The sequence below is a fragment of the Narcine bancroftii genome, chromosome 6 (assembly GCF_036971445.1).
Source record: "Narcine bancroftii isolate sNarBan1 chromosome 6, sNarBan1.hap1, whole genome shotgun sequence".
NCBI lineage: Eukaryota > Metazoa > Chordata > Chondrichthyes > Torpediniformes > Narcinidae > Narcine > Narcine bancroftii.
This window is the reverse complement of record NC_091474.1, coordinates 250,681,207-250,700,511: the sequence shown is the minus strand read 5'-3', so window position 1 is coordinate 250,700,511 and position 19,305 is coordinate 250,681,207. Positions and strand designations below refer to the sequence as shown.

The following is a 19,305-nucleotide window of genomic DNA, read 5'->3' as shown; positions in this document are numbered from 1 at the left end:
TGAGCCGCCTTCAGGCAGTCCACTGTAAAAAGTTCCTCTCTCCCCCCCAACGTCCAGCGTGAAGGTTCCGTAGGACCGGTGCAAGACTTTGATTGACCCCTCATGCGGTCGCTGTAGCGGTGCACCTTGTGGTCCCTTCCGCACGAAAACAAACTGGGCCAAGTCGAGCTCTTTGGGGAGATGAAATGGCCGGGTGCCGTGACGTGCCAGGGGTAGGGGTGCTAGGGAGGCCAGTCGCCTGTGTAGGTCCGCCAGCAGGTTTTTGTCGGTGGCTGTAGTGTCAGGATCTGGGCCAAAAAACTCACCCGGCAGGGAAAGCGATGCGCCATAGACCATCTCCGTTGGTGAAGCCTGCAGGTCCTCCTTAGGTGCCGTACTAATCTGGAGGAGGACCCAGGGTAGTTCATCCGCTCAGTCTGGTCCAGAGAGCCTGGCCATAAGCAATGCCTTCAGGTGTCTGTGGAACCTCTCTACCAACCCTTTGGACAGCGGATGGTATGCTGTGGTGGAGCTTGATCCCCAGGAGCTTTGCCATCTGAGTCCACAGGGCGAATGTGAACTGCGCCCCTCTGTCGCTAGTGATGTGTGCCGGGACTCCGAAATGGGCGATTCATTGGCTGACCAGAGTTCTGGTGCACATCTCCGCGGAGGCCTCCTTAATCGGGACAGCCTCCGGCCACCTTATGGCCCAATCCACCACCGTGAGGAGGTAACGAGCCTCCTTGGACACCGGCAGGGGCCCAATGACATCAATGTGGATGTGTTGGAATCTGCGAACCACTGGGTCGAAGTTCTGGATGGGGGCTCATGTGTGTTGCTGGACCTTGGAGGTCTGGCACCGGGTACAGTTCCTGCCCAGTTCCGCCATCTCCTTCTTTAGCCCGTGCCACACAGACCGCTCCGCGACCATTCGCATGGTTGTCTTTACTGCTGGGCGAGCAAGGTTGTGGATCAGACTGAAGACCTACGCCCTCCTATGGCGTGCCTGTTGAGATGTTGCAGAGCAATGTGTCCGGGCTGCTGGGCACACAAACATCCTTGAGTTTGAGGCCTGAGATGGCGGTTCACAAGGCCTGCATCTCCGCATTGTTCCTCTGTGCCTGAGCCAGTTGCTCATAATCCAGGCTGGGCGCGAGAGTGTTGATGGCTGGATGGGAGAGCGTGTCCACCACTACATTGTCCTTGCCAGCCCTGTGTTGGATGTTGGTCATGAACTCAGACACATACAAGAGGTGGTGCTGCTGTCTGGTGGACCACGGATCCTTGGCCAACGTCAGTGCTTGAGTGAGGGGCTTGTGATCCGTGAAGGCTGTGAATGGCCTGCCCTCGAGGAAGTAGCAGAAATGGCGGATGGCCAAATACAGCGCCAGGAGCTCCCGGTTGAAGGCGCTGTATTTGAGCTCCAGCGGGCGCATCTGCTTGCTGAAAAAGGCCAGCGGGCACCATTGTCCATTGAGCCACTGTTCCAGAACCCCCCCCCCCCCCCCCACTGCCGTAGCCGTAGCTGAGGCGTCCACGGAGAGTGCTGTGTGCGCCTCCGGCCGCGGGAGCACCAGCAGCATTGTATTTGGCCTCATTGACTGTGAGGCCAAAGTCCGCCAGCTGGGCAAAGATTGTGCGGAGGTGGGTTTTGTGTTCGTCATGGTTGAGACTGGCAATGAGAATATCGTCTAGGTAAATGAACACAAAGTCCAGGTCTTTTCCAACTGTGTTCATGAGGCGCTGGAATGTTTGGGCTGCGTTCTTTAGACCGAAGAGCATAAGCAGGAACTCGAAGAGGCCGAAAGGGGTGATAATGGCTGTCTTACCCACATCGTCTGCATCCAACGGGATCTGATGGTATCCCCGCACGAGGTCCACTTTGGAGAGGACCCGTGCTCCGTGGAAGTTGGGTGAGAAGTCCTGTATGTGGGGCACCAGGTACCTGTCGGGGGTGGTTGCATCGTTCAACTGACGGTAGTCCCCGCACGGTCTCCAGCCCCTGGACGATTTCAGGACCATATGGAGCAGCAATGCCCAGGCGCTGTCCAAACGCCAGATGATTTCCAGTTCCTGGAGCCTAGAGAACTCCTCCTTTGCCTTCTGGAGCTTCTCGGGCGGAAGCTGTCTGGGTCTAGCATGCAGTGGGGTGCCCTGTGTGGCGATGTGGTGAAAGACCCCATGCTGGGGGAGGGCAGTGTTGAACCATGGCTCTAAGATGGTGGGGAATTCGTGGAGGATCTCATCGAACTCATCCCTGGTGGTGGCTATGGCGGTGATTTCAGGCCTGCAGGCTTCTGCTATGTCCAGTCGGGTGGAGTGGAACGTTTGGGCGTTGACCAGCCTTTTGCCCTTCATGTCAACCAGCAAGTTGTGAGCTCTGAGTAAGTCGGCCCCTAACAGCATGGAGCCAACGGAGGCTAGGACGAAGCTCTAGTGGAACTTCTCTTTCCCAATCGGGATCTGTGCCCTGCAGGTGCCGTAGGCCCTGATGGTTGAGCCGTTGGCCACCCGCAGGGTTGGACCTCGAGTTCGGGTGCGAGTCTCTAATACTGTGGGGGGAAGGATGCTGAGCTCAGCACCTGTATCCACCAGGAATTGGTGGCCAGTGGATCTATCCATCATATGAAGGAGGCTGTTTGTGTGGCCAGCTGTCGCCGCCATGAACGGCGGCTGGCCTGGTGATTTCCCTGAAACCCGCAGGGCTGGCGGCACTTACGGGCTTGTTCTCCCCAGCCCTGGTGGTAGAAACACCAGGTCGACTGGCCCTCCTCTGGCTTGGTCTTGGGAGTGGCTTGCGGTCGGCTGGCTCCTGGTTGTGCCACTTGGTTGAGGGCTGCCTCGTTCTCCCTCTTCGTGCACCAGAGGGCATCCGCACAGGCTGCTGCTCTCCTTGGGTTCGAGAAGTCTTCATCTGTGAGGAGCAGCTGGATGTCCTCCGGCATCTGTTCCAGGAATATCTGGCGGAAGAGAAAACAAGGCTTGTGGTCTTCTGCCAGGGCCAGCATTTTGTCCATCTGCGCCGACGGACTACGGTCCCCAAGCCCATCTAGGTGAAGGAGCCTGGAAGCCCGTTGCTGGGGAGTTAGTCCGAAAGTTCCAAGGAGCAGGTCTTTGAGGGCAGTGTACTTGCCCGTAGCTGGGGTGGGGGTGGTGGATGATGTCGTCCACATCTTGGTCTAGAGCACTCACAACACGATAAAACATTGTGGCATCTATGGAGATGTTGTGGTGTTGAAATTGTGCTTCCGCCTGCCCGAACCATGTTCTCGGTTGGTGGGTCCAAAAGGTGGGAAGCTTGATGGAGACAGCGTTAACCTCTGCTGAATCCATGGTGCTTTGAGTCCAGAAAAACGTCTGGGCCCGTCAGGATCACCACTGTGGCAGTGTGAGCAGTGGAAGAAACACAGCCACCATGTTTATTCTAATTCAACGCATCCCTATAAGGGCAGCAGGAGCTCAGTCACCTGATGCATTGTGACGTCATAATCGCTGCCCAGGGTGTTGGAGTCAGAGAGAAACCTCTGACGACGCCATTTCCTCATGGCTGCCCCGCCACGTGGCGATACAAGCGGGCCCGGTTTGCCATGAGGATGTGTGCTGCCATTTTTTGTTCAGCAGGGAGTTTAAGTTAGATTTAAAGTTGTATTAGACTGGAATTTAATTCAACATTGGTTATAAATTGTGTGATTTTTGGTTGGATGGAACATAACAGAAAATGAAAATGAAACATCTACAGATTTGTTCCTTGGAGCACAGGAGGATGAGGTGTGATCTGAAAGAGATGTACAAAGTTGAGAGAGGAATAGATCAGATGAACATCAAGATTATTTGCTCAGTGTAGGGGGGGAAATTGTTAACCAGACGATTTACGTTTGAGGGAGAGAGTTAACAGGAATCTAAGGCAGGGGTGTCAAACTCAAATTCACGGAGGGCCAAAATTAAAAACTTGGACTAAGTCGAGGGCCGAACTAAATATTTATTGAAAATTTTCAACAACATCTGCATGTTTTCTCTTCTTTCAACATATGTAATGTTAAACTTTTTCTTATTAAAATAAATGTTTAATAATAGTTTTGGATAAACTCTTTCCAGAAGCATTAACAAATGAGAAATAAAATATTCAGTAAATAATATTTCTCTATAGAGGATTTGTCAAATGTTGCTAGTGTGCTGTCGAATAGTAAAATCTGAGGGCTATTGAGAATGTGGGAGAATAACATGATTCCTGAAACAATCAAATGGGTGACTGATTGTGGGCATGAACTCTAGCAGGGTTATTTGCCATGCCCTTTTTCCATTGGTACAGATATCCTTTGATTTACACACTTTTCAAGTTTTATGCCTAATGAGCTTGTATCCAGGTGCAGGACCATTTTTAACCAGGAATATATTTATTCTGTGACATGAAACTATTGGAAGATCATTTTATCTTGAGATTAAAGTTCATAATCCTTACTCAGGCCTGTGTGCGGGAGGGCGGGGTTTGCGGGCGATCAGGTTGGACAACGACAGTGCGGGGGCATCGGCTCTCGCTGCAGGGCGGCATCTCGGCAGATCAGCGGCCCCATCACCGTGAGTCACGGGTCGGCCTGCGGCAGGGAGGGGGAGTGGGCAACGGTCCTGGCGAGGTCAGGCCCGAGGCCTCCGGTTCCGGGCGCTGGGAAGCGGCCTTGGCTTCCCCTGACACCAGCCAGGCCCCAAAATCAGAGTCCACGGTGAGACCCTGCAACGTAAACAGAGGAGGTGGGGGCGATTAGCAGGCTGACGCCAATGCATTCTGGAATTTGTTGTATTACTGTGCATGCGCTATACTGGCGCGGCGGCCAGCGGGCCACCTCTATTACATTTTTGAAATGATCTTGAAATGTAATTATATCGGCCCGCGGGCCAGAGTTTGACATGTGTGATCTAAGGTATAACTTTTTTTTGCACAGTGGGTGGTGGATATATGGAAAGGGCTGACAGAGGAGGTATTTTTAAAAAAATATAATTTTATTTAATATAAAACCACTTAACAAACATATCATAATATTTCAAACTTAATCCAAATACATGTGGTATTTTATGTATTTAAAAAAAGGAGGACAGTTTAATGAGGTGAAAGGTATAAGTAAAGTGGCCATTGAGTGAGTGGGCCAGAGTTAAAGTGGTGAGTTGAGTCTTTGGCTTAAGAGACTTCAGCAAGAAGAGGGGGAGACTAATGTATGACTCTGGTGAGATTTTAATGTTATTTAATCTTTGACCTTTTTGACAAATACATTGTTGGAAAGTGTACGGTCATGCACTTTGGTAGAATGAATAGAAGGGCAGAATATTATTTAGATGGGGAGAAAATTCAAAATTTGGAGGTGCAAAAGGACTTTGGAGCCCTCATTCAAGATACTCAAAAGGTTAACCTCCAGGATGAGTCTGTGGCGAAAAAGGTGAATACAGTTTTGGTGTTCATATCTAGAGGAACAGGATATAAAGCAAGGATGTGATGTTGAGGATTTATAAGGCTCTGGTGAGGCCTCACTTGGAGTACGGAGAACAGTCTTGGTTCCTTATTCAAGAATGAATGTGCTGCATTGGGGAGAAGATTTACAAGAATGATTCCTGGAATTAAGACTTCTCGACTCTTGGACTATACTCCTTGGAGTTCAGAAGAATGAGGGGAGACCTCAGAAACAATTTGAATGTTGTAAGGTCTGGACAGAGTCGATGAGGCAAAGTTGTTTCCCATGGCAGGGGAGTTAAGGATAAGAGGGCTTAACTTTAGGATTGAAGTGTGTCCATTTAAAACAGAGGCATGGTGGATTTTCTTTAGCCAGAGGAAGGTGATCCTCAGGAATTTGTTACCATGGGTGGCTGTGGAAGCCAAGCCATTGGGTGTATTTAAGGCAGAGATTGATAGGTATCTGAATAATCAAGGTATCAAAGATTATGGGAGAAGGTAGTGGAGTGGGGCTGAGTAGGAGAATGGATAGAGTGGACTCGATCAGGTGAATAGCCTACTTTTGCTCCTATATCTTATGGACTTGAAATTAGTGCCAAGGTGGAAAAGTCAAAAGGGCAACAGGGTCAGTGGAGTGTTCATCTTGTGAGATATGGGAATTCTGCCTGATAGCTACATCTGCACGAGGTACATTGAATTGCTGCTTCCTTACAGACCATGTTAGAGACCATGTAGCTCCTTCTTGATGAGCTCAGCTCGACCTGAGAATGAGGAGTTCATAGATAGGAGCTACAGGGAGTCAAATCACACCAAAGCTGCAGGAGGCAGGGAGCTGAGTGACTGTCAGGAAAGGGAAAGGAAAAACAAGCAGGTAGGTAGTTCAGGGCACCCTATTAGCTGTTCCCCTCAATAATAAGTATGCCACTTTGATACTTTTGTGGCAGATGACCTACCAGCGCAAAGCCACAGTGACGAGGACTGAGTCTGGCTCTGTGGTTCAGAAGGTTAGGTGGGAGAAAAGGAGAACAGTAGTGATAGGGAATTCAGTCGTTAGAGGGGCAGTCAGGAGATTCTCTAGATATGAAAAAGACACCAGGATAGTTTGTTGCCTCCCAGATGCCGGTGTCCAGGGTGTCTTGGATTGGGTCCATGGCATCCTGAAAAGGAAAGGTGAGAAGCCAAAAATCATAGTACATTTGGTATCAACAGCATAGGTAGGAAAAAGGATGAAGTCCTGAAGAGAAAATACAGGGAGCTTGGTTGGAAGATGAAAGACAGACCTCAGTGGTAATAATCTCGGGATTGCTGCCTGTGCCATGCATCAGTGAGGGTAGGAATAGGATAAATTGGTTGATTAATGCATGGCTGTATAATTGGTGCAGGGGGCAGGGTTTTAGATGTCTTGATCATTAGGATCTCTTCTGAGGAAGGTATGATCTGTTTAAAAAAAAAAGACAGGTTACATCTGCACTGGAAGGGGACCAATATGCTGGATCTGTTGGGGAGGGTTAAAACTAGTATGGCAAGGGATGTGAACCAGAATGATTGGGCAGAGAACCGAGCAGATGATGGAAAGTTTGATGCAATATATAGACGACACTTTCCTTATTCTAATATATCCTAATTTCAAAGTATCATCTTCCAAAGCATGATCTATGATATTCCAAATTTCGATCTTTTTAATCCAATAAATCCAACTCTGTGGCTGCTGCTTTATGTAGCTTTAATTCATCGATAAAACGGATAAACATTTTGCATAACTTTGCATTGAGACTTTCATACAATGAATCTTCTTTGGCTTGGCTTCGCGGACGAAGATTTATGGAGGGGGTAAAAAGTCCACGTCAGCTGCAGGCTCGTTTGTGGCTGACCAGTCCGATGCGGGACAGGCAGACACGATTGCAGCGGTTGCAAGGGAAAATTGGTTGGTTGGGGTTGGGTGTTGGGTTTTTCCTCCTTTGCCTTTTGTCAGTGAGGTGGGCTCTGCGGTCTTCTTCAAAGGAGGCTGCTGCCCGCCAAACTGTGAGGCGCCAAGATGCACGGTTTGAGGCGTTATCAGCCCACTGGCGGTGGTCAATGTGGCAGGCACCAAGAGATTTCTTTAGGCAGTCCTTGTACCTTTTCTTTGGTGCACCTCTGTCACGGTGGCCAGTGGAGAGCTCGCCATATAATACGATCTTGGGAAGGCGATGGTCCTCCATTCTGGAGACGTGACCCATCCAGCGCAGCTGGATCTTCAGCAGCGTGGACTCGATGCTGTCGACCTCTGCCATCTCGAGTACCTCGACGTTAGGGGTGTGAGCGCTCCAATGGATGTTGAGGATGGAGCGGAGACAACGCTGGTGGAAGCGTTCTAGGAGCCGTAGGTGGTGCCGGTAGAGGACCCATGATTCGGAGCCGAACAGGAGTGTGGGTATGACAACGGCTCTGTATACGCTTATCTTTGTGAGGTTTTTCAGTTGGTTGTTTTTCCAGACTCTTTTGTGTAGTCTTCCAAAGGCGCTATTTGCCTTGGCGAGTCTGTTGTCTATCTCATTGTCGATCCTTGCATCTGATGAAATGGTGCAGCCGAGATAGGTAAACTGGTTGACCTTTTTGAGTTTTGTGTGCCCGATGGAGATGTGGGGGGGCTGGTAGTCATGGTGGGGAGCTGGCTGATGGAGGACCTCAGTTTTCTTCAGGCTGACTTCCAGGCCAAACATTTTGGCAGTTTCCGCAAAGCAGGACGTCAAGCGCTGAAGAGCTGGCTCTGAATGGGCAACTAAAGCGGCATCATCTGCAAAGAGTAGTTCACGGACAAGTTTCTCTTGTGTCTTGGTGTGAGCTTGCAGGCGCCTCAGATTGAAGAGACTGCCATCCGTGCGGTACCGGATGTAAACAGCGTCTTCATTGTTGGGGTCTTTCATGGCTTGGTTCAGCATCATGCTGAAGAAGATTGAAAAGAGGGTTGTTTACTGTATAATGATACAAAAACTTCGAGATGATAGCTTAAAGAAATGAATAAAAAGTATTTAAAGAGACAAAAAGCATTCAAAGAAATATTTCTCATGGTCATGCTTCCTTTTACATGGAAGGCTTCTGTGATGTCCGGTGTCCACTGGAGCATCTTGTCGCCGAGCTTGATGAGGTCGAACAGGGCTGCATGAGGGTGGCTGCTCCAAGTAGGAAGTGATGGTAGAAGTTAACCATCCCCAGGAACTCCTCCAGGCCTTTGGTCGTGCTCAGCTTGGGGAAATTTTGAATGGCCTCAACCTTGTTGGGCAGTGGTGTGGCTCCCTCTGGGGTGATGTGGTGTCCCAAGAAGTCTATTGTCTCTAAGCTGAACTGACACTTGGCTGGGTTCACCGTGAGCCCGAACTGCTGCATTCTATCGAACTGGAGGGTCAGATGCATCCTAACATAACATAACAATTTACAGCACGGAAACAGGCCATTAGGCCCTTCTAGTCCGCACCGAACCAAACACCCCTCTCTAGTCCCACCTCCCTGCACAATGCCCATAACCCTCCATCTTCTTCTCATCCATATACCTGTCCAACCTTTTCTTAAATAATACAATTGACTCCGCCGCCACTATTTCTCCCGGAAGCTCATTCCACACGTCTACCACTCTCTGAGTAAAGAAGTTCCCCCTTATGTTACCTCTAAACCTCTGCCCCTTAATTCTTAACTCATGTCCTCTTGTTTTAATCTTTCCTCCTCTTAACGGAAATAATCTATCCACATCCACTCTGTCTATCCCTTTCATAATCTTAAATACTTCTATCAAATCCCCTCTCAACCTTCTACGCTCCAAAGAATAAAGACCTAATCTGTCCAATCTCTCCCTATACTCCAGATGCTTAAACCCAGGTAACATTCTGGTAAACCTTCTCTGCACTCTCTCCACTCTGTTTATATCCTTCCTATAATTAGGCGACCAGAACTGCACACAGTACTCCAAATTAGGCCGCACCAATGTCTTATACAGTCTCAACATCACCTCCCAACTCCTATATTCCATGCAATGATTGATAAAGGCCAGCATACTAAAAGCCTTCTTCACCACCCTATTCACGTGAGTTTCTGTGAGCCCTGGCGTTGGGGCTGGCGATGAGGATGTTGTCTTAGTAGATGAGGATGAAATTGTGGTCCCTGCTGACCACGTCTATTCGTCACTGAAACTTCTGGGCTGTGATTTTTTGTCCAAAGGGCATTAGCAGGAACTTGTAAAGGCCGAAGGGTGTGATGGTTGCTGTTGTTGGAACATTGCTGGGGTGTACCGGGATCTAGTGGTATCATTTGATGAGGTCCACCTTAAAGAAAACTCAACAGCCCTGGAGCCTCGTGGCAAAGTCCTTGATGTGTGGAATGGGGTATCTGTCTGGGACTGTCACCTCGTTCAGTTGTCTGTAGTCACCACATGGGTGCCAGCCACCGGAACTCCTGCACCATGTGGAGTGCAGAGGCCCACGGGCTGTTTGAACAGCAGATGATTCCCAGCTCCTCCACGGCGGTTGACTTCGACTTGGCTTGTTGGAGCTTGTCTTGAGGGAGGCGCCAGGCCCGTGCATTCACTGGGGGCCTGGCACTCTCTAGGTGGTGCTCCACACCATATGGTGGGTTAGAGTCATGGAAGTTTGGGGCCAATAAAGCTGGGTACCTGGCAGGCGTACTCCTCTCGGTCCAGGGCATGGATCCCTAATGACAGGAAATAACATTGCCACAGTGTGAGGGGGAAAGACTGGAACATGGTAGCATTCACTAACCGGCATCTCGTTATGTCCACCAGCAGTTTGAGTGCCCATAGGAAGTCCGCTCCGAGTAGTGCCTGTCCCACGGTTGCGATTGTGCACTCCCACTGGAAGATAGTGTCTGCGACGTGGTTGGTGACCAGGCGGGTCCTGTAGCTCAGGATGGAGGATCCGTTGGTCACTTGCAGGGGGAGACCCTTGAGGTCATGTCTGGCCTAGAAATACATCAGTGAGACGAGGCTGATTTCTGTGCTCGTGTCGACTATAAGTTCCTCTTTGTCCACTTGTCTCTGAGGTAGTGTAGGCCTTTTAGAGCTCCAACTGCCGAGGTCACTATTGGCAGCTGGCTTGCCCATATCCCGTCACCATGTTAGGTCTGGTAGTAGGGTATGAGCATGGCAGGGTGTACCGCCGGGCGTTCCGGCCCCATCGGCAGTGATAGAAACAGTATTCACCATGTGCGCCCATCGTGTTGCTATTGTGCCTTGGTCACTGTGGGGTTTCTGGCGGGCTGGTCGTGATGGCAGCGCCAGTGGCGTAAATGGGTTGCACTTGGAGGAGCTCTGCTGTGTGGTGTGGAAGAGCCTGGAGCCTGTCTGCCTCCTTGGCTACCAGGTGCCGGGCACTGAAATCCATGTCTGAAACCACTGAGGAAATGTGTACCAGCAGCTTGGAGAGGAACAGGGCCTTGAAGAGGAAACACTCTGTATGCCCATCTGCTAGGGCCACCGTCTTATGCATGAGCTCAGAGGGATTCCTGTTGCCCAGGTCCTGCATATTTAAGATCTGAATGGGATGCTTGTGCCGGCTAAGTTCTAGGGAGTCGAGGAGGAACTGTCGGAACTGCTCGTACTTGCACTCTTTTGATGGGTTCTCCACGAAGGAGCTTATTTTGGCAGTGGTGACGGCGTCCAGAGCTCGGTCTCCTCTGAAACGATTCTCCTGATGTGGAACTGGGAATTAGCCATTTGCAACAGTTCCTGGGCTGATTTTCCCAGAATAGCGGTAAATGCATGCCCACTGCATTGGTCGCAGTCGTTGTGACTAGTAGTAGCGGGTTCCAAGACGTTGGAACTGTCAGGGTCACCACTGTAGCGACTGCTGCAGCAATCCTATGAAATGAAGAGACGTCCACACAGTACGAGGGTGAACCAAAAAGAGACTTCATTATTTGAATTCGCTGCATTGTTCCGTGGGGATTGCCCACTTCCGCTAACGTATGCACTGGCTTCCAGAAGTGACGTCACTGTGTCACTGCATCGCTCCTCAGCTCGCGGTGCACCACACAGAAGCAGGGGGTTCCTTTGGCCATCCCAAGATGGCATGAGCTTCTTCTTGGTAGTGAAGGAGAGCCTGTGCCATCTTGGGATGGCCAACTGTTGCGGCAATTCGGCCCGGCACCCACGTGGTCGCTCGGCCCGCTACAGGCTAAAGGAAATTTTGTGTAATATTGCATCTTCTGTTTTATGACATGACAATACAATAATATTAAATTTTGAACTCTAAGTAAAAACACAAAGCTGGAGAAACTCACCTGGTCAAACAATGCACTTGATATAGCAAAGATAAAGATACATAACAGATGTTTTGGGCTTGAGCCCTTCATTGAACTCTAACTTGGGTTCCAAATGAGTGTTTGCATTTGCCTTCTGGATACATTGAATCTTAATGTTCTTGATATCAAAATCAAGTTGAATTCTGCAATTTCTGACAACTCATTACTTTGTCTGTACCAGAACTAGCCATTTCTTTTGCCATCAGTCATGATGTTGTAGAATATTAAAGTGGACAAATCCCCAGGGCCTAACGAAGAGCATCTTTGCACTTTGTAAGAAGTTGGGAAAGATGTTGTGGAGGCCCCAGATATTTTCACCGTATTTGCTTCGTGCACCAGAAGAATGGCGGGTGGATAATATTTGCTTTTATTTAAAGGACAAACCAGGCAACACCAGGCCAGTGAGCGTGATGTCAGTGGTTGGGAAATTGCTGGAAGGAATTCTGAGACATAGGATCTATCAACGTTTGGATAGTCGAAGACTGACTAGAGGTAGTCAGAGTTGATTTGTGCATAACAAACATGAATCTGATAGATTTTTTAAAAAATGGCCAAGAGGCTTCATGACGACGGGGCAGTGAGGCCTTTGACAAGGTCCTACATGGCAGGTTAGTCTGGAAGGTTAAATCACACGGGATCCAAGGTGACCTGGGCCATTGGATTGAAAACTGGTTGAGTAGAAGGAAACAGAGGGCATCGCGGAAGGATGTTTTTCTGATGGGATTCCTGTGACTAGGATTGTGCCACAGAGGTTGTTTGTTGTCTATTTTAATGATTTGGATGGCAATATAGTTAACTTGATAAATAAATTTGTGTATGACAACAAAATTGGTGGTGCGATAGACAGTGAGGCAGTTTGCCCAAGATCAGTTGGGTAGATGGACCAAGGGGTGGCAAATGGATTTTAACTCCCACAGATATGATGTGTTGCACTTTGGTAAGGCAAACAAGGGCAGGGCTTGCACAGTGAATCGGTAGGGCCTTGAAGAAAGTTATAATTCTGAGAGACCCGGGGTACAGATGCACAAGTTTTTTGAAAATGGCAACTTGGGTGGATAAGGTGGTGCTGAAGCTGGTGAATCTGTAGGTGTTCTTTACTGCGTCTGGTGCTTCTGATAGGCCTCCTCCACATTGGTGAGATTGGATACAGGCTGGGAGATTGGTTCGTTTCGCACCTTCACTCTGTCACTGCAATCACCTTAATTCCACATCCCATTCCCACTCTAACATATCTGTAATTGTTAAGTGGATTTGAGATTGAATGATTCATTTTTTTTCAGTAAACAAGGCAAACCTTTTGAAGAGGTTGGAAAAATGACTTGATGTAGTACATACAATAAAATTTCTAAAATCCAGACTGCTCAGGGATTGGGTTGATCCAGATTTTACGGATTCTCAGGCAGTACTTTTAGAATTCAAATTTAAGGAGAATAAACAGGTAAAATTTGATAGTTGATTAACAAAACATTTTTCACACAAAATACAAAAAGAGCAAATAAATATTTTTCTTACATTTCCGTGACTTCTGCGTGGTCGCTTGTTGCCGCTGTGTATCTGTGGCCCTAATGCACGCAAGCACACCAAGACCAAGAGTTTTTGAGAAGTACAGATTTTCGGATTGTCCGTATTTTAGCTGAGAGTTTGAGAAGTCTTTTGGACTTTTACAGTAGATCAGTCATGATCTGATTGATGGAGAGGTTCAGTGGGATTTCTGATTTTTTTTGTGTTCTCAAGTGGATACATTCATCACTCGAATAAAATCTGCTCTCATCTATTTGCAGGGGCAGCTGATTGGAATTGTTGGGAAGGTCGGCTGTGGCAAGAGCTCACTGTTAGCAGCAATAATGGGAGAACTCAACAGGTAATTGAAGAGTCGAGAGAAATTTCACAATGCAGATGTTATACAATGAAATGTGTCCGTTTTTCCTTTAATTTTATTTTTCCACCTTCCTTTCCATTCCAGTAATTGATTTTAATGTAGTTACTGTGACAGCAACCAACTCTGCAGAAGTTGCTCAGCCTTGTGTTCCTCAGTCTCTTACAGTTCTTGACCCTTCTGCCTGACCTTCCAGTTTTGTCAACTATAGTTTTCATTCACGTGAGACTAAAAATATTTTAAGCTGAATCCTGCTGAGAATCGTCATTCCCCAACACTGACCGATAACAGTCTGGGTGTTTCCCCACACTGCCCTGTTCTCACACTGGTTATTCCCCCAACACTGACCGATAACAGTCTGGGTGTTTCCCCACACTGACCTGTTCACACACTGGTTATTCCCCCAACACTGACCGATAACAGTCTGGGTGTTTCCCCACACTGCCCTGTTCTCACACTGGTTATTCCCCCAACACTGACCGATAACAGTCTGGGTGTTTCCCCACACTGACCTGTTCACACACTGGTTATTCTCCTAACACTGCCCGATATCGGTCTGTGTGTTTCCAACACTAACCCGTCCTCAACAATGCCCGGTTTTAGTCTGGGTGTTTTCCAGCACTAACTAGGGAATATCCTCACAGCATTTATTTGTAAAACATAAATATAGAAATCTATAAGACAGTATAGGCCCTTCAGCCCAGAGTATTGTGTCAACCTAATTGTCTACTCTCACAATTGTCTAGAATTTCCTTCCTGCAGAATCCTCCATTTCTCTCAGTTCCATGTACCTAATAGTCTCTGAAAAGATCCTATTGTACCTGTTGCCAGCAGCCCATTCCCTTCACCCACCACTTTTTAGATCATAAATATCCCTCTAATGTCCCTCTTGTACTTACTCCCAAGCACCTTAAAACTAGTCTGACCTCTCATGCTAGCCATATCAACCATAGAAGAAGACCTCTGTTCATCCACACTATCACTGCCTCTCATCATCTTGTACAACTCTATCAGGTCACCCCTTATCTTCTGTTGGTCCAAGGAGAAAAGTCTCTTTACAACTTCTCAGAGAGTTCAGATATATTCCAGGGCTGCAGTGGTTCAAGAAAGAGGCTCAGTCCCACCATTTTAAGGGAATTAAAAAATGGAATCTCACAAAATTAATATGAAATATAATGGATGAGTATTATGCCTTAAATGGGGAGACCAAATGTGCATTTTTTTTCAAAACTGCAATGAGGAGGGGCAGAATAAAGGAGCTAGGTCACAGACAATCTACGATCTTATTGAATGGATAAAGAAGCTGAGGGTCAAGATTCTTCTCATGATTCTTGTTTGCCAACAGACTTGACGGAGAAGTATATATCTCATCAGAAGAGGAAGGCTTTGCCCTCGCTGCACAGGAGTCCTGGATTCAATTTGCTACAATTCGTGAGAACATACTCTTTGGAAGTCGTTTCGAGGGCAAGCGTTACCAGGAAGTGATCAAGGCATGTGCCCTCCTGGAGGATCTTGAAGTATGGAATCTACTATCGTACTAATCCAATGTACTGTGCAAAGAGTTATTTCTCATACATTACACATGGTTAACTGACACCTTCCCTGCAATCTATCATTTCTACCACCCGTTAGAGGGACATTTATGACCTAAAGAGTGGAGGGTGAAGGGAATGTGCTGCTGGCAACGGTGGTGGAGACAGGTACAATAGGATCTTTTCAGAGACTATTAGGTGCATGGAACTGAGAGAAATGGAGGATTCTGCAGGAAGGAAATTCTAGACAATTGTGAGTGTAGACAATTAGGTTGGCACAATACACTGGGCCGAAGGGCCTATACTGTCTTATAGATTCCTATATTTATTCCAACATCCTCTGAATGTATTATTTCTTTTGATGATGAAAATGCTTTTGATAGAGTGGAATGGCAATACTTATTTAGTATGTTAGAGAAATTTAATTTTGATCTCTAATTTATCAACTGAATTAAATTGATATATTTATATCCTGCAGCTTCAAATTTTACTAACTCAATTATATCTAAACCTTTTAGGTTGTATAGTGGAACGAGACAAGGTTGCCCTTTAAGCCCATTACTATTTAATTTAGCCTTAGAACCACTTGCAGTGGTCTTTCAGCAATCAGCTGATGTCTCAGAAATCTCTAAGGCTGGAACTTTCCATAAGGTGTCTCTTTATGCAGACTATCTTTTGCTGTATATATCAAATCCTGACCAATTGATTCCATCTATTATATCACTTCTTTATCAGTTCGGTCTATTTTCAGGTTATCAATTAAATTTGCAGAAAAGTGAGATGTTCATTTTGAACTATTCCTGCTCTTTAGATTCCACTGTTCCTTTTAATATAGTTAAAAATTGATTTAACTATCTTGGTATTACCATTACTAAGAAATTTAATAATTTGTTTAAAGAAAATTTCCTTACCTTAATGAATCATGTCAAGACATCCTGACATAGTTGTTCCCTCTTTCGATGATGTTAATTGGACTTGTCAATATTATCGAGATGAATATCCTTCATAAATTTTTCAGATACTTTTCAAGCTGTACTGGTTTTTGTTCCCAAATCCTGGACTCTCTCATCTCTTCTTTTAAATGGAAAAATAAATGCCCCCATCTTTAAAAAGTTTTTCTCCAAAATATTTAAAAAATCAGAGGCTTGGCATTACACAACTTTAGGTTTTATTACTGGGAAGCCAATATCAGATATTTTATGACTTTTTAATAACTTTTTATCTCTTGCTGTAAGTTTTTAAAAGTTTCCCAGTCTTGTTTTTCCACTAACTTTTGATTCCTTGTCTGCCCTCCCTTTTGCTTTTATTTTAGCCTTAACCTCTCTTGTTAGCCACATTTGTCATTTTTCCATTCATAATTTTCTTTTTCCTTGGATTATATCCATCCTGGATTTTCTTTATTTTGTGTAGAAACATAGGAACATAGGAAGTAGGAACAGGAGAAGGCCAAAAATGGCCCATCGATCCTGCTCCGGGCTGATCTAATTTATGACCTAACTCCACCTACCTGCCTTCTCCCCACATCCCCTAATTTCTCTCTCATGCAAAGATTTATCTAACCGAATTTTAAATATGTTTAATGAAGCAGCCTCAACCACTTCCCTGGTTAGAGAATTCCAAACATTCACTACTCTCTGGGAAAAAGTATTTTTCCTCATCTCTGTCCTAAATCTACTCCCCCGAATCTTGAGACTGTGTCCTCTCGTTTTAGTTTCCCCGGCCAGCTCAAAAAACCTTCCTACATCTATCCTATCCATACCCTTCATAATCCTATATGTTTCTAAATATCATCCAATTCTGCTCTGCTGTCCCTCCATCGAGCTTGGGCCAGTTCCTCTCTCGCACCACTGTAATTTCCTTTGTTCTACTGAAATATTGACACATCTGATATCAGCTTTTCCTTTTCAAATTTGAAACTGAACTCGATCATGACTTCCTAAGGGTTCCATTACCTTTAATTCCCTAATCACCTCAGGTTCATTACACGTCACCCAATCCAAAACCACCGATCCCCTGGTGGGATCATCAACAAGCTGTTCCAAAAATCTATCCCGTAGGCATTCTACAAACTCTCTCTCCTGAGATTCAGTACCTTCGTAACTTTCCCAATCCCCTTTCATGTTAAAATACTCCATAATTATTTTGATATTTTCCTTCTGATGCACTTTTTCTATTTCCAGCTGTAATTTGTAGATCACTTGCCAGCTGCTGTTTCGGGGCCTGTATATAATTGCTAATAGGATTCTTTTACCCTTTTGCCTTTTCTCAACTCAACCTATAAGGATTCTACCACTTTTGACCCTATATCCCTTCTTTCTAGTGATTTAATATCATTGCTTACCTTCAGGGCCACGCCCTCTGCCCACTTGCCTTTATTTCCTATACACTGTGTACCCTTGAACATTCACCTCCCAATCACATCCATCACTAAGCCATGTTTCGGAGATGGCCACAATGCCATATCTTTTAATCTATAGCTGTACCAATCGTTTATACCGGTTTGGCATAAAAATAAACCAAAAAAGGTGACTCAACTGTGGATAACAAGGGAAATTAGAGACAGCATTAGGTCCAAAGAGAGAGCATATCAATTGGCCAAAAAAAGTACCACAACCGAAGACTGGGAGCTGTTCATGATGCACCAAAGGAGGACAAAGGGATTAATCAAGAGAGCAAAAATAAATTACGAAAGTAAGCTTGCGGCAAATATAAAAACCGACTACAAAAGGTTTTATAAATATGTCAAGAGGAAAAGATTGGTGAAATCCAGAGTAGGTCCTTTGCAGTCAGAATCAGGGGAATATATAATGAGGAATAAGGAAATGGCAGACCAATTAAATTCTTACTTTAGTTCTGTTTTTACAAGAGAGGATTCAAATAACCTCCCAAGGATGTTGGGAAACATAGAGACTAATGAAAGGGAGGAACTGAAAGAAATCAGTATCTCTAAGAACATGGTCTTGGGGAAATTGATGGGATTGAAGGCAGATAAATCCCAAGGGCCTGATAATCTACATCCTAGGGTACTTAAGGAAGTGGCCATTCAGATAGCAGATGCTTTAAGTATTATTTTCCAGAACTCGATAGACTCAGGATTAGTACCCATGGATTGGACGGTAGCTAATGTTACCCCACTATTTAAAAAGGGGGGTAGAGAAAAAGCGGGGAATTATAGGCCGGTGAGCCTTACATCAGTAGTGGGCAAAATGATGGAATCCATTATTAAGGATGTAATAGCGGAGCATATGACTAGCAGAGAAGGGATCGGACGGAGTCAACATGGATTTACAAAAGGTAAATCGTGCTTGACAAATCTATTGGAATTCTTTGAGATGGTGACAGGTAAAATAGATGGGGGAGAGCCAGTGGATGTAGTGTACCTGGACTTCCAAAAGGCCTTCGATAAGGTCCTGCATAAACGACTGGCTTCCAAAATCAAGGCTCATGGGATTGGGGGAAAAGTATTGATGTGGATTGAGAACTGGCTGGCAGTTGGAAGACAGAGAGTTGGGATAAATGGCTGGTTTTCTGAGTGGCAGGCGGTGACCAGTGGGGTGCCACAGGGATCTGTACTGGGACCCCAGCTGTTCACAATTTACATTAATGATCTGGATGAGGGGATTGGATGTAATATCTCCAAATTTGCAGATGACACTAAGCTAGGAGGGGTTGTGTGCACGGAAGAGGGGGTCAGGAAGCTCCAGTGTGATTTGGATAAATTGAGGGACTGGGCAGATCCATGGCAAATGCACTACAATGTGGATAAATGTGAGGTTATCCACTTTGGTAATACAAACCGGAGGGCAGATTACTATTTGAATGGCAATAGATTAAGAGATGGGGAAGTGCAGAGAGACCTAGGGGTACTTGTACACCAGTCTCTGAAGGCGAGCATGTAGGTACAGCAGGCGGTTAAAAAGGCAAATGGTAGGTTGGCCTTCATATCAAGAGGGTTTGAGCATAGGAACAAGGATACCTTACTGCAGCTGTACAGGGCCTTGGTGAGACCCGACCTGGAGTATTGTGTGCAGTTTTGGTCACCTTATCTAAGGAAGGATGTTCTTGCAATGGAGGGAGTGCAGAGGCAATTCACCAGGCTGATTCCTGGAATGGCAGGAATGACTTATGAGGAAAGATTGCGCAAATTGAGATTGTACTCGCTGGAGTTTAGAAGATTGAGAGGGGATCTCATA

At 46.3% G+C, this 19,305-nt stretch overlaps 1 protein-coding gene across 13 annotated transcripts in view; it reads left to right on the top strand.

Annotated features, from left to right (window-relative positions):
- abcc10 (ATP-binding cassette, sub-family C (CFTR/MRP), member 10) overlaps positions 1–19,305 on the top strand; it is a 198,305-nt gene that overhangs the window by 76,631 nt on the left and 102,369 nt on the right. For all 13 annotated transcript variants that reach the window (XM_069887931.1, XM_069887927.1, XM_069887929.1 and 10 more), the window contains 2 exons: positions 13,486–13,565; positions 14,926–15,097. In XM_069887931.1, the coding sequence (XP_069744032.1) occupies positions 13,486–13,565; positions 14,926–15,097 (252 nt within the window). The remainder of the gene's footprint in view (positions 1–13,485; positions 13,566–14,925; positions 15,098–19,305) is intronic.